We start from the raw sequence: 16,062 nt of genomic DNA, 5'->3' as shown, positions 1-16,062 counted from the left end.
TTTTTAAAGTCAAAAAAGAAATAAGATATGATTGAAGTAAAACTAATCAATATATTAAGCATAAATGTGGAAACAGACACCACCAGAAGTGGCTGGAGCACAACAAAAACAACAACAAACCAAACCAACCAACCACCCAACGCCCCCCACAACACAAATACAAGATGTAATAACCAAAATGACAGTGCCATTTAGTATCCAGACTTTGTACTACAGCCTCTCACACAGCAGTGAACCAAATCAGTGCAGCAATCACGAAGCTCCACCCACCAGCCCAGTCCTGCTGCCACTACCAGTTACCCAGCATCAGATGCTGCAGTTTTCTTCCCCAGCTCATACTTCCATGACTCCACCAGACTGAGCAAACAACAAAAGATAAGTCTCTATCATAATATTTCAAATAATTCAGTCAACTGTGTCACGAAGCCTACAAACCTGACTTCGCACGGAACCTGAAAACAATGCTGAAAGGATACTGAAAGAAGTCTATCACGGAATGATTTAGTTTGGAAGGGACCTTCAAAGGTCATCTAGTCCAAGCCCCTGCAATGAGCAGGGACATCTTCAACTAGATCAGGTTGCTCAGAGCCCCGTCCAGCCTGGCCTGGAATGTCTCCAGGGATGGGGCATCTACCACTCCTCTGGGCAACCTGTGCCAGTGTTTCACCATCCTCATTGTAACTACGCTCTTCCTGACATGTAGCCTGAATCTCCCCTTTTTCACTTCAAAATCATTATCCCTTGTCCTAGTGTAACAAGCCCTGCTAAAAAGTCTGTCCTCATCTTTCGTATAAGCGCCCTTTGAGTACTGAAAAGCCTCAATAAGGTCTTCCTAGAGCATTCTCTTCTCCAGGTTGAACAACCCCAACTCTCTCACTTCTTTTTTTGAAGGGCTGTAGTAGAAGCAGTTAGAAAGTTATGCATTTTCCCGTGTAGGATGAGATTTATGAACAAAATATGCTATTTATAAGCTAGTATTCGTTTAGAGCAAAATTACAGAGAGACTGTACAAAAATAAACATCATATTAAAAATCAGAAAACATACAGAACATATTCAAAATATTGTACCTTCACGAGATTCAAAATAATAATGGGAGAGCCAAATCTCTGGAGCATTTGGTCAAAGTGAAGAGCAGCAACATGTGCAAAAGGATCTGCTTGGTCCACTGCAACAAATACATATATTCAGGACTACATTAAGTAAGCTGTAGTCACTTAAATCATTTTCCCTTAAAAGTACTCTTCACAAAATACATACTAATTCTCTAAAAGTAATTATACAATTACACACATTCCACTCTTTTCATGCAAAAGCTGTTAAAAAATCTTCTCTTTTCCAAATTGGAAGTGACTTCTTAACCAAAACCTAAATGAGATGCTTAAAAAGTGCAATTATTCTGGCCCCACTAAACTTATCCCAGATGTATTCCACCATTTTCAGTAGGCTCAAAATTATACACTCGAGACTAAAATAAATGTAACTAACTTTGTATACTTTGTATACAAAGTAATAAGCACAAAGAAAGTGGATATCCTCAAACAGAAGGTTTTTGTACCTTATTTCTGAATGTGAAGTCTAAGATTGAGATTTTTTTCCCAGTCAATTTCACCAAATGCAGCTTTTTATATGGCTGAACGTTTGTATGCCATGATGCTAATAATAAAGAACATTGGTTTACCTTAAATTATGGCTTCCCAAAGAACAAATGCATAGATATTTGTTCATTTTTTGCAAATTTAGTTTTTACTTACTCTCTCATGTGTTCCTTTAGGACACAGCGCTAACCATTAACTACCACAAAGAGTAATTTGTACATACACGTTATGGGTGGCTTAGGCATCATAGTTGAAATATCCTGAGACCAGTACAGAGGGACAGATCCTCGAACCTGAACGTAGGAAGAATAACTTCCTGCAGAAAATGACATAACTGAAGCATCATAAAGTATTTGTTCAGTTTCCACTTCATTAGCAACATCTCCCTAAAACAAACAGAAATACACATATGATGTAGACATGACACTTCGGAGCTGCATGCATTATGAAGAACTGATCATTACAGAGTACAACTAAACTGTAAAATACCAAATCCTAGTAGAGAGAACACAAGTGAAGGTTAAATTCTCATTTGTCCCTAAATGCGTATTATTAGATTTTTTTTTTCTCTATTTGGGAAATAACATTATCTCTAAGTGTAAAAAACAAAACAAAACAAACAAAACCTGCTGGTTAAGACTTATAATTTTAAGAACAGCATAATTTACAACCAAAGCCCTAACAACCCTCTAAAATATTCAGTTCTCCAGTGAGACAAGCTCAAGAACTGCTAATATCACATTTCATTTACCTCGCAGTTTGCTCCTCGTTTCAGAAAACGTGTTCCAGCAAATTTGCTTGATCTTCTGGCTATCAGAGTGACATATATAGGGCGACCATATATTAACAGTTCTTGAAAAAGAAGTTAAGGTTTACACGTCGTGTGCAATTTTTGCTCACTTACTTCATGCAAACAAAAATAAATTCTAAAGAAGGTATATGAAAGAGACACATCTGATGTACTGAAATCTCCCCAGCAAAGAAGAGTATCTCTTCCAAATTTCTTTCACAGCTTGGAAAGAGCATTGCCCTTTTCAACAATTGTTTTGAAGAACTTTGAAAAAGGAATCTACATTACAATACATCAACCACTTTACTTGACATATGGAAGAGAAGTATTTCTATTTTATGAAGTGACAACGGAGATGAAATAGGTGCAAGATTCACCTTGGGCTGCAAATACTGCTTTTGTGAATACTGGGATTAAAGCCTGGGAGCTTCTATTTTCACACCAGCTTATATTAGTCATCATCTAATTATTTGTCTGGAAAAGTACACAAATTTGCAACTACTTAAGTAACAACAACTGAACACCAGAGGCAAACAGCTACAGATGTAGTGGTGACTCTCTTTTAGGCTTTTTATTTTTTATTTTAAAAAAATATAAGATACACTGATATGTCTAGCATGACTATCACTGTTTCCTTAGTGCGAGGGTGGCACAAGACAAAGGGGAGAAGATGTTTGATCATCAAGAATCCAGCACAAAAACTGTTGTCACTCACAAAGCAGCTGCAGGGATAATGCTGGTGGTCAGATCCACAGCTACCACTTTGATTAGGACCCCAGACAAAATAGTGGTTTATAAAAACAGATCTAGATTTCCATATGTGGATCAAGCCAAAGACCAGCAGCCCTACAATCATACAAAAAAAAACCAAACCCTAAATGAAATTTTGCAAAGACATCACTGACTTTAGCTTCATAATTGTATTTGCTTCCCCAGATATTTTGACAGGCTTTTGAATTAACATGATACTACCGATTATTAAAATACAGTGTTTCTGTGATATCCTAAATACTTATCAACTAAGACGTAGAGATGGCATTTCTTTGGAGTGTGATATGCATTTGGGCTTTTTCTTCTCCTGCTACAATGTACATAGACCCATTTACCCATTCTAAATAATATATAGCCAGGAAAAAAGACTTTTCAGATGTTCTAGTGTTTACTTAACTCTCTTCACACAGAAGCATGGAGTTCTATCATCCTCTATAACAGAAACAGAATTTCTGCACATCTCAGTTACTAAAAAATGTTTTAAAGGAGATTGGTAAGAGAATGTTTCTATGTCAGCAATTCAATTCTGTTTGGCTTTTCTCCCCTTCCTCAAATATCAGTGAAAAATAACAGCTGAGCCTTAAAATCATCTCAAGCCCTTTATTACTAAACCTCATGCTCACAAACAGTGCCTCACTGAGAATGCGGTCTACCTGTGCCGAGACCCTGTAATAAGAGCATAACCGTATTTCCCATTTAGCCATAAAACCTAAAAAAGTAATGAAAATAAAATCCAACAAATAATTCAAAAATTGAGAAGTATTTATATGACAAAGAAATAGTTCAATACATCTCACATCTTCAAGCTTTTTTAAAAAATCAATAAACCAACGTTCATTACAACAGTGAAAGGATACTTGATTGCCCACAGAATCCATGAATAATATACAGCAGCCAGTCACGATGAATGGTATTTTTTACTGGCTCCAGAAGCCTGCCATTCCACACATACTTTTCATAAGGTTTACTGCAAATCCCAAACACACCTAGGAAGGTATTAGAATGAAAACACATTAGCAATTAAGAAACAAGCTTGCCTGCATTGAACTGTTTTAAAATCCAGGTATTTGGACTTCTATTTCAATTTGCCCTGGCTGCAACTCAGCATATCATTTACTCTCATCCTTGAAGATCGTCAAACACAAGTAACTTCAGGTATGTGCTGACGTTCAGCACTTATGATGATTTACAATTTTTCTGTGGTTGCCCACCGCTGCAGTATTTGAGAGCCTTCATGCAGAAGCTTCTGATACTTCCAGAAACAGATCTCTGCATTGTAGCTGTAGAGGATTTGATAATAAGGGAAATAAACCAAATTGTGAACCCCAGTTAAGTAAAAATACTCTCATAGGAGAACTTCATAAGCTTTTCAATTCTGGGTCAGTTCTGGAGTCACCCATTAGGCTCTGGAAGATCATGCACAGCCCTAGCCTGCTTTACAAAAAGCATGTCAATCCCCTACTCATATAATTTAGCATGGTTTTCCTAACTTGCACCGACACCAAGAAATGCAGCCATTGTAGACCTGCAAATTAAAATTCTATTTCTGATATATCTGGAACCCAAGCCTTTCTGTTTCAAAAAATCAGTACCAAAGGACAATTGGCACTAAAAGGTGGTGAAGGAAACTGAGTAGTCTGAATCTTAAAGAGAAGGAACTCTATTAGCTTCATTTTTTGTCTAGTTTTGTCAAAGGAAGCTTCTGGCGGGATGAGTTATATCATAGCACGATGTATGTTAATTATAGAAGCCAAAGGTTCTGAAGGCAAAAATGCAGCTGCTGAACAAATTCTTGCTACCTAGTCACCCAAATTACCACCAGCCCAGGGAAAATTGATGCAACCATTTTGGTGAGGAAGCATAGACATTCAGGGGAATCTGGTCACAAACACTTGGTTGGCTCTTCCTCATTTCTAGTAACATTACTTTGGTGAGAATTTATTCTTGAATGACAGGTGGTTAATTATTACACATATTCTATTGTGAAGAGATATGCTGCTGATAACAACTGGAAATGTAGTTCTGTGTGTTATCAGCATGCTGCTCATGGGGTCACAGTTATGACACCTTTATCTCCCAATGTTTTCACAAAGACATGGAGGAGATGATGTCACTGTATGGATTCCTGAGGGATCCTGGAGGTAAGAGCCTCTGCGGAGGAGGAATTATTGCTCCCTCCACTCTTTATGGTCATTTCTGACATTGCAGTATTTGACAACCAATTTCTGACATCCTGATACATGTGACCATGTTACTAATATCTTTTTCAGGTGTGGAAGTAGAGACTGGGGGGTGGGGTGTGTCTCTTTTCTTAAAAATAAAATATATTAGTTTATTATATTTCAATTTTTCCATCAGATTTAAGGCATACTGTGTACAGCATTACTTTTTACTTTTAAACGTCTAAATGACAGATGTTTATAACTATTTAACATAGTAAGTTCCAGTGTCAAAGATGACTAGTTATTTACCAAATGCTCACTATCACTCTTCAAGTTGTAGTCAATGTAGGTCTATTCTAGGGTGTCAAAAATTAAAGAGTGGATAGTTTGTATTGCATAAATTTGGGTCAAGGGTTGTTTCAGGCATTTCTGTATCCTAACTATGTGCTCATCAGACCTTCAGAGGTCCCCGTGGGGGCACAGAAAGCAGGACCAATAAACTCCTTCTTCAGTGTCTCAGAAGATTCATTTTGGATTAGAAGAAATAGTGCGAATTGCATGACTTGTCTTCTATCTCAAAGAAATCTAAGTTACTTTAGGACAAGCATTATGTTGTCTGTGCAACAGAGGTGACACAGCAGGTGACTACAAACAGGGGTGGTAATGCAGAGAGGCTGCTGGGCCACTTTACAACCAACAGAAGCACAGATTCCAGTTCTGTGTTGCATCTAAGCTGGCTTCCACATCAGGTTGATAGTGTTAAGCAAGATAGCAGCAGACCTCCTCTATCCTATTGTTTTGTTTACCAGTGATGTATTTAGATGGCATAGTGTTCTATTACTACCTTAGCAGCTTAGTTGTATCTCCACAGCTGTTTAAGATCACTTTTACAGTAATGTATTCATTATGAATCAAAGGTAGCACTGTTATTTCTGATATTTCATGATCAAACAAGGAAAATAGCAGTGTTACATGCACAATATAAAAAAAAATAAATTAAAATTTATTTTTTGACAAGCATTCAGATAATTAGTACAAGTCACAGGGCAATAAAACATTAAAAACCATCAGCTTCAACAGAATGAAATAAAATATTGAGTGTTTCAATTAGTTTGTTTGTTGCTTCTTGTTTGTTTTAAGTGCGAAGCAAAAGGGAGAGAAAATAGGCTGGCTGCTCATCTTCACACTCTTACGGACATGTCAGATCCAAAGTCAGGGCTATAGTTTTCAACTGAAATCAATATTTTTTCTTAAGTTTTCTGATAGACCTTACTACATCAAGTTCATACTAACTTCATACAACTCCTCTGTTGTCAATATTTTCCAACACAAAACAAAAAAGATTTGTTAGTACTTAATCAGTTACTGCTTCCCACTTCCTTTGTAAGTCATTCCTATTGGGAGTCTTACAAGTCAGTTGAAGAATCAATTGCTGAAAAATGTCAGCATGATCCATTGTCTCCCTGAGTCGCAATGTAAATTAACAAAACAATGATTAATGACTTCTGGAAATTGCATTGTTCAAATTGAGATGTCTGTAATTGGCACTTTATGTAATCTTTTATTAACTCACGACTGTTAAGAGACTGCTGATCAACACAGAAGATCCAAGTGTTTCTCAAAAGTAAACTTATGTAGAACATATTTGCAATCTACTAACAACCAACATGAGCTTAATTAGGCATATTGGCTTACCACTTCCACCCTGCGTTGAAAGTCCTTCATCTTCAAATATATCAAAACTCTCTTGTCGTGTCTGAGTTGTTTCAGTTTTTAGTGTCTCAAGTGGCATTCTCAGGACAGTGAGATTATACTGAAGGGAGTGAGATAGATCATAGCTGTAACTGATAGACAGTTATCATTTATTAATAATTGTAGATGCACAGGACTTTTAGAAAAGCCCTTACTCTCCATCTGTACTTATATTTAACACAGTGCTATTTTATCCATTAATAAAAAGACTTTTAAATAAGATACACAGATTCTGATTCTATAATGGCAAATGATACAACTGATTTCCAAACAAAGCTTTACAAATACAGAAATTGTTTACAGTACAATAGCTGAAATATCCACATACATAGACAACCTCATTTTTTCTGAGATTTAAGTACACTCTAACTACTACCTGAACTCAAAACAGCCAAAAATTTGTTCCACAAAAACTGTATCTGTCTTCAAATTTGTGACTACAGCACAGATGTATCCCAAGACAGCGGCTGCTGAATAAGCAAAAGGAGGATTTTTTTTTTATTAGTTCCATAACAGTAACAAATTCTGCATCTCATGTCTTTTATACTGACAACACTCTACACTAATTGCTAAATTTTATACACCACTAAGATTCATTTCCCCAAGGACAAACCAAATTTACACAACACTTGAATCAGAAATAGAGATTTCTTAAAATTTTCCTAAGATGATATCAATGGTTACTGCCCCACCCAGTAAGTTCCAGATATTCATTAATGATCTAAAAAAAATATTTGAACATTGGACATTTAGATATATTGCTGATGATAACAAAGTCTAACCTATGTATTCACCACATTTCCATAATAAAGACCTGTCATGCTTATCTGTTAGAAAATATGCAAACACACATAGTCTTACATGCTCAGTTTCCATATAACAGAACCTTTAAACAGTATCCCAATAAGAGCTGTTCAGGCTATCCCTCTGTTTTCCCCTTCCACCAAATGTTTTCTTATCACTTATTTCTAATTCTGTTCAGGATTTATATGAAAACCATGCAGAAAAATACACTATGATTTCAGCCCAGAACAATTTAAATTAAGCTGATACATGTGTTTATAAGAGAGTCTTGTAAGAGCCTTTTCCTCTCCCCTCTGCTCATGATCACAAAGCATATACACCATCTCCAAGCAGAAAGAAATCCCAAAGTTGTGTAATGTTAGGGCTGGGAGAAAAAGCATGGAAGAACAATGCAGGGTTTATATTGTGAAAAAGCCCTTCCACGCAAAAGCACAAAACAGACATGAACCTTCCATAGCTTTCACCTTCACAGATACAGTTGTAACAAAAAGCCTCTATTTTCCAAGAGGGAGTATGTTCTAGACTGATATCCCTTTTGGTACTTGCAAGAGGTTTTGTTTGTTTTGTCTCTAAGTTACTGCTGCCAGCTCTATCACCACATTTCCCCCATTTTTCTGCTGACCCCACAATCCCATTTAATAGTAGCTGGGACAGAGGAATTTGTCTCAGGTATGGCATTCATGAAGCACTAAGCAAGAGAACTGATAATGCCCAGAAGGCCCTATGAAAGATGTACCTATGCAGGTACATCTTAGAAGAGGACCTATTTCTGTCTTTGTTTCCAAATCAAACAAAGCTTTATTTCTGGAGAATGAGATCAAGAAAGAAAAACTGGCAGGACAAGCAATCCCCCTGAAATATATTGCTTTTCTAAAGAAAGAACATCTGCCCAATATGACAAAGGTGAACAGTCAGTGGAAACAGTAATTTCAGTGTCTGCTTTCTACCATGTCACTAATATTTCTATAGTTTTTCAACTTCACGGAGACTGCAACTCCTAATCAATTTGTTGAAGAATAAAGCAGGTTCAAAATGCACAGATGAAAATGGACAAATAGTGTGATCATGTATCTTACTTCCCCAGAACACAAACAAAAAGCAGAATCTTATAGCAAGTTTAAGCATTCAGTTTTTAAAAAGAATTAGTAATGAATACTTACCTAAAATAGAAGTTGCTAGAAAGGTCCACATTTTGAAAGATTCTCAGATACCTAGAAAAATAATTCAAGTTAAAGGGAAAGTTATCACTTTATCTGGTGATCACCACATAGACCTCAAGAAGTCATTCAGAGGATCTCAGAAATTAAACTCGATATAAATATTGACCCTTGCCCTAAGTTCTCTAGTTATCTTACTGTAATGTTTTCACAGGTAATCTCACTTGAATTTCAGCATCTGGATCAAATAAGTCAAATAATCTTTTTAAATGCAGTGTTTACTCATGTACATACCCTGTTTCTTTAGGCAGTTGTAGACAGACCTGCAGTTCTACTTTCCACATATGTGGGTCAAATTCTCTAGGACTTATACAACTAAACTCCCAGTAGTACTATACAAGAATTAAATATTTACACTGTTATTCTCAAATAAATGAACAAGAAAAGAAAAATCTACTTCAATGTCTCACACACTTAGAAATTCTCAGAAGAAACCATAACACTATGAAAGACAAAATGCCTAACACCATAAATGTATACATACTATGGTCTGTTGCATTCTAAGAGGGGAGACTGAGGTTTACAATCAGTGAAAACTTTTTAAATAGTTACCATTGGCTTGATTTATTATGTGATATCAGTTTATCATAATCTATCAAAACTTTTAGACTATTCACACTTGGTACAGACTGAAAAGCAGTTTATTGATATAATATATCAACTAAGACAAAATGGCTGAACAACATACTCACAGAAGGAAGTCCATGGCCAAAATTTCTAGTTGCAGTTCACCATTGCTTAGAAAATATTCAAAAAGTACACACTGTTTACCACCATTACGTACCTGGCTTCATCAGGATGAGTGACTCTCACCGAGTCATTTGGAATGTAGATCATATTTGTATCTTCTATTTTATATATTGCATGACCTCCAATATCTGCCATTTTTCTTCTTTTTGTTATTAACACAATGTAGTAGCCTTCTAAAAACCTCACAAAACCTGTTAAAACAGCATTAAAATGCTATTAGTTTGATCAAACATATTTAGAAAAACAGTATCAGAATTGTTTCAAGACTTCATAGAGTTTTTGTTTGTTCTTAATGTGTAACGTGCATATATATATATATATATATACACACACATACAAAAACATACAGTCCTACAATTCACATCCAGTAAATCAATGAAGTAGATAGTTTACTTTTTTCCCTCCTTCCACTGTGCATATTTTTAGCATTAGGTAGCAGAGTTAAGACACTGAAAATTCAGAATAAATTGCTGTCTAAAGACACTTTTATTTGCTTTTCCTAGGACCCTCCTAGTTCATAGCAAGGCATACCCTGATTACGTCTGATACGAAAAGGTTATTTTTCCACGGCAAGGAAGACTCCCAATCTCCAATTTTCTTTTCAGGTTTATGTATCCTCTACTGGGGACAGGCATAAAACAGCAAAAGGAGTTGCAGGTACTACACCACCATTGTGCTCTCTCTCCTTAACAGCAGGGAATTAAATTCCCTGTCGACAGCGCCATCTCCCCCATATCAGTGATTAAGAACATCAGGGGTAATCCTTTCTTTCTATCTCCTCTCTCAGATACCAACACTCGATGCTGCTGAAGTCCAGAGGACTAAGGAAGTAGAACAGGCAGTGTCTGGCTTCATTGCCTATAAAAAGGCAGCTTCTGAAGCCTCTACCCTCCTTCCTTAACACCACAGGGCATAGCCATGCTTCTTCACTGAGTTGCTTCTTTGGATGTCTCTATTACATATCAAACTTTTAAATACAATACAAATGTATAAATTCAAATTCAAAACAGAAACACATAATGACCCTTGAACCCAAATGTATTTCTAATACACTATAGGCAGTGATACTGCAGTACTGAGTTTTAATAACTAATAAGTTACATTAATTAGCTCTTGGAGATAGCTGCTTTGATGAGTTGTAAAGAGCCTGAAACTCAGTTGCTGCTGCACTAGCAACAAATATTAATGAGGGTGGGGAAAGGGAGAACTCTCACAATTCACATCTTTACTTGTATTTATATTCCGTTCTTTCAGCTTTCCATTATAAATTAAAGAAGAAGGATGAGCAAAGCACACGTTTTCCTCCCAGTCACTGCTGGAGGCTGCAATGTGATCGAATGAACTGCAATTCTTTTCTTTTGCCTTATTAGCCCCCCTTGGAAAAATGCTCTCACCTGTACAAGGAGAGGAGACCCTGCTGACAATAAGAAACAAGTCTTCCATTTGAAGCAGCCAGGCTATTGAATTTCAGTTGTTAAATAGCAGTCAGAGTTCTTCCTGTATCCTCCAGGTACCAAAATCACTTACATGAACTTTAAATTTCACCAAATGTTATACCAAAATCTGATAAGGAACCCAGCCTTTCCCCTTGGCCTGGTTCTCTCCATTTAAAAGCCATTTCTACTTTTAAATGCTATACAGTGAACCAGAGCTTGGCCTATCAGCAACTCTCATTCTGAGGGCACTAAATGTACTGTCTCTGGTTAACGCAATAACCAGAGAACAGAACAAAGCTGTCCTTTCCAGTTCTACAAAAAATAGCCCTGTCCTGGCCTGAGACAGGAGGCAGAAATAAAAACCAGTTGCATTCCCTCAAATTACATGTTTATACAGATATGATTAGATAGGATCAAGATGGAAGACATCTAAAACATATATGCTAAAAACGAAAGACCACTAAGAGAGCATGTTACTTCTAAAAAATAATCTAGAAATAGTAGACCATATCTGATAACCACTACATTTGTCCAGTTACAGAAGAGAAACTCTCCTGATATGAAGAGTACATATAAACAAACACAGAAATGGGATGGAAAATTTTCATTGACCACTATCACTTTCTATCACATACTTTGATAGTGAGCACTGATGGCTTGTGCAAAAAAAAGCCAATGCTGCAAGACTGTTAGAAGCTTCATTAGGTTTACCCATATCATTAATACTCTTAAATTAAGAAGGAACATAAACCTCATCTGAGGAATTTCTGAAAAGTGGATCCATTGGTAAATTCTAAAATGCTTCATGGGCAAAAAGAACATAGAAGAAAGTTTGCTTAATCTGTCACTTTAGATTAGAATACTAATAGTATTTTATTATGTTTTCGTTGTTATGCAAAAATTCAGGAGCATCTTTACAAGTAATTGCATTCTCCACCTCTTATGCAGCTTTAGAGTTAGATGTTCAGATGTATATTGATGCAAAGAAAGCACAAAGTATTCTTGGAGGCTGTCAGAACACACATTAAACATTTACTTTGGACACATGACCCATCAATATATTGACCTCAATATCTAACAACAGGGAGGAAAGTAGTGACTTTCAGATGAGGTTAGAAGCTATTAAATTCTTGAAGCAATTCTCTAGGATTATGGACAGCTGATCAGCAGTTGAAATTCAGTTGACACAGCAGTCAGTTATATTTGATCAAACATGAAAAAGGACTACGTAAATATGTCACTGCAAAAAGTTAACCGAAAAGAAAATTAAAGTCATCTTTCTGAATAGTCTGTGATGAAGAATTAAAACCTAATAATCCTACAATCAGTTGAGTTTGGTGAGATCTTCAACCAAGCTTACAGAATTGGGCTATTTCCTAGATCTCTCCCTTAGCAACAAAGAAGAGACTAGTTACATGCAACTCTCATCCCTGTACTGGCCATGTGTTTTCACAAAATACATAGAGACTCTTTTATATTTCAGAATGAAATTTCTCACTCCTCTGCAGCTAAAAACAAACAAACAAAGCAAAAAACACAAACAAAAACAACAACAAAACAAACCAACCAGCCCCAAAAGAAAACAAAAAACCCTCAATACCCACACTTACCTACTACACCAAAAGCAGAGACAGCTCGAGATAACCCAGAAGAGCCCTTCTGCCCAATCTTTGTTCTGTTTCCCAGGTCTAAACGGCCAAGAAGTTCCCTCACCTCTTGTTGTGTATACACATGCTTTAAAACAAAAAGTCACTGAAGTTACTGCTTTGGTAGCTAAATGCTATTTCATGTCAGAGAATAAACAATAAACCAAACATCTGCTCTACATCCTCTCTCTCCTGTTTCAGTCCTAACAACAAGTACAACAAGTTTCTTAAGCACAAAACTCAATGTTCACTGCAACGGAAATGGTCATGTTGACATGTGAATTCAAACATTCCTAAATCTTAAGTGTTAAGATTTTAAACTGTAAACTTCCTGGAAAGATATCAAGTCTTATTCTATTGTGTACATTAAAACTCCTGTTGTTGCTGTTTATTTTACTTCAGTATAGCACATCGGAAACACTAAAAATTTGACTAGATAGCAATTAAATGTATTTCGCATTTAGAACAGCATAGCTGAACATAAGAAAACCATTGGGATCATACACGTAATAAACTGAAGAACTTGGAAAAATGTCATTGAAGTGAATGTGCTGTTTGGAGATCTTGTGGCCACTCCCATGCTGTAACTAGTCATGCTAATGCTGTTTGCATCTGACACCTGAGGGGAGGCTGAGAGAGTTGGGACTGATCAGCCTGCAGAGGAGAAAGCTCAGGCGGGATCTTATCAATGTGTGTAAATACCTGGTAGAAGAGAATAAATGAGTCTGAGGTAGGCTCTTCTCAGTGGTATCCAAAGGACAAGAGGCAACAAGCACAAATTCAAAAATGGGAAGTTCCATTTGAACACAAGAAAAAGTTCTTTTATTGCAAGGATGGCTGAACAACAGAGCAAGTTACTGGAGATATGGCATCTCCATCAACATCCAAAACGCAACTGGGCATGGCCCTGAGCAATCTTATCTGGTTGACGTTGCTCTGAGCGTGGCCATAGGACTAGACAATCTCCAGAGATCACCTCCAACCTCAACTGTTATGTGACTCTACACTTCTGTAACATACCTTTGTTGAAACAGATTAAATATGTAATATTTAAACTCAGCTCAATATAAACGGTGTTATTTGGAACAACTGAAAAAACCCTGAATAGAGAGGCACTCACCTTGTCATCAATTACAACCAAATCCTTTGGTTCAGTGCGATCTATTTTCAAAACACGGTATTTGGTCTCCGCGGGATTACTTCCAACAAGAAAATAACGCTATATTTAAAAAAAAAAAAAGTCAGATGATTATACCAGATAAAGCAACCAAAGCCCATTGTAGCATAAGTCATCAACAATGCCATTTATATTGTTTCTAGACTAGATCCATTTCAATTAACATCAAATATGTAATATTCCATATGGACTGTGAATAAACTGGTTTAGACATCAGCACCTAATGATCACAGAATCACAGAATCGACTGGGTTGGAAAAGACCTCAGAGATCATCAAGTCCAACCCTTGGTCCAACTTCAGTCCATTTACTAGATCATGGCACTAAGTGCCATGTCCAATCTCAGTTTAAAAACCGCCAGGGACGGCGAGTCCACCACCTCCCTGGGCAGGCCGTTCCAATGCCTGATCACTCTCTCCATAAAGAATTTCTAATATCCAGCCTAAATTTCCCTTGGCAGAGTTTAAGCCCATGCCCCCTTGTCCTATTGCTGACTGCCTGGGAGAAGAGACTAATCCCCACCTGGCTATAACTTCCCTTCAGGGAAGTTATGTATACACTCAACCTTTACAACTTAAAAGACCTCATTATCTCCACTGTACATGGAGGAAACAATGCAAAACTTGAAGAAAGGTGAAAAACTGTTTAAAGAGGAAAATATGTAATTTACACCAGGCACTGTACAACTGTGCTCTGCCCCAGCCATTATTGTCTTCCCATTTGCTTTGTAAAATTTAGCAGAGGTTTATACACAGTTTGTAACTTTTTATGTCTAGAACTACTGTTGTTACATTACAGCCGATTGCTGTTTCTGCCAACTAGTCTTTCCTAGTCCATACTAAACACAGAAAAATTGTAAGTACTTCGGTACTGCAAGTTTTCTTAATTTTTTTATTGATATTTTCTATTATAAACTTCTCACCAATGCTCTTCCACAACACTCAGGTTTAATAGCACTAGCCATGCTGGTTAAAAATATTACTTTTTAAAAAAACTACTAGCTTCATTCCTCATTTAAAATATGAAAGAAAGACCACAGATAATTGTATAATGTGTCTATTTCTCATTTACAGAAATCAAACTATAAATGAATTTTTTCATTTAGTGGAATTAACAGTAAGCACAGGCTGCAGGACTGACTCATTTTTCTAATTCATTTAATCAGTGTGGTGCTACCACACAGTGAGGTGCAACTCATTAATAATGCTCAGCCTAGCAGGAAAGCATGGCAAATTCATGTGGATATATGCAACCAGCTCTAATGTCACATGGATTTTAGATGTGAGATAGGAAATAAATAATAACATTCAAACAAAACTCAGAATTTTGTAATTTATCCCAATTAGACATTAAGAAACAGCTGAAATGACAAAATATTTAAGGTGAAGTAATAACTTGAAGTCCTCTTCACCTTCCTTGAAATCAGAAAAACATCTAGATAGCCAGCAAGCTCTAAAAAGGAAAACAAAATACTTAACTTTGAGCTATAAAAGGTAACACCACCAACTCCTGGCTCCACCTTGCACACTGACATTACAGTGACATTGGAACAGGCTGCCCAGGGAAGTGGTGGAGTCACCATCCCTGAAGGTGTTTAAAAGGTGTTTAGACAAGGCTTTTAGGGACGTGGTTTAGTGCTAGAGTTAGGTTACAGTTGGACTCGATGATCCTGAGGGTCTCTTCCAGCCAAAATGATTCTATGATTCTACAGTGCCTACTGAGCGGCAAGTTTTGCTATTTACTCCTACATGATAGTAAAGAAGGACTTTCAGTCATTTGCCATTGCACTACCCTCTCACCAAAGCCTTTGAGGCAGCATTTTGGCCCAGGACACTGTTTCCCTCTGTTTTTTCAGCGGGGATGAGCTGCTGTGCACAGCCCAGGCTCCCACCAGCCCCGTCCCAACACCTTCTGCAGGAGCCCCCGCAGTGCCACGATCGGAGCTTCCCAAGAGGGAAAT

At 37.0% G+C, this 16,062-nt stretch overlaps 1 protein-coding gene across 1 annotated transcript in view; it reads right to left on the bottom strand.

Moving 5' to 3' along the window:
* FIG4 (FIG4 phosphoinositide 5-phosphatase) overlaps positions 1–16,062 on the bottom strand; it is a 67,482-nt gene that overhangs the window by 44,880 nt on the left and 6,540 nt on the right. The window contains exons 2-10 of the mRNA XM_080342451.1: positions 14,046–14,144; positions 12,890–13,013; positions 9,878–10,034; positions 9,037–9,087; positions 7,016–7,164; positions 4,016–4,144; positions 2,349–2,449; positions 1,821–1,983; positions 1,070–1,167 (exon numbers count right to left, since the gene is read on the bottom strand). Of these exons, the coding sequence (XP_080198577.1) occupies positions 1,070–1,167; positions 1,821–1,983; positions 2,349–2,449; positions 4,016–4,144; positions 7,016–7,164; positions 9,037–9,087; positions 9,878–10,034; positions 12,890–13,013; positions 14,046–14,144 (1,071 nt within the window). The remainder of the gene's footprint in view (positions 1–1,069; positions 1,168–1,820; positions 1,984–2,348; positions 2,450–4,015; positions 4,145–7,015; positions 7,165–9,036; positions 9,088–9,877; positions 10,035–12,889; positions 13,014–14,045; positions 14,145–16,062) is intronic.

Source organism: Nesoenas mayeri (genome assembly GCF_963082525.1).
Source record: "Nesoenas mayeri genome assembly, chromosome: 3".
Taxonomy (NCBI): domain Eukaryota; kingdom Metazoa; phylum Chordata; class Aves; order Columbiformes; family Columbidae; genus Nesoenas; species Nesoenas mayeri.
This window is presented reverse-complemented; position numbering and strand designations above follow the sequence as displayed.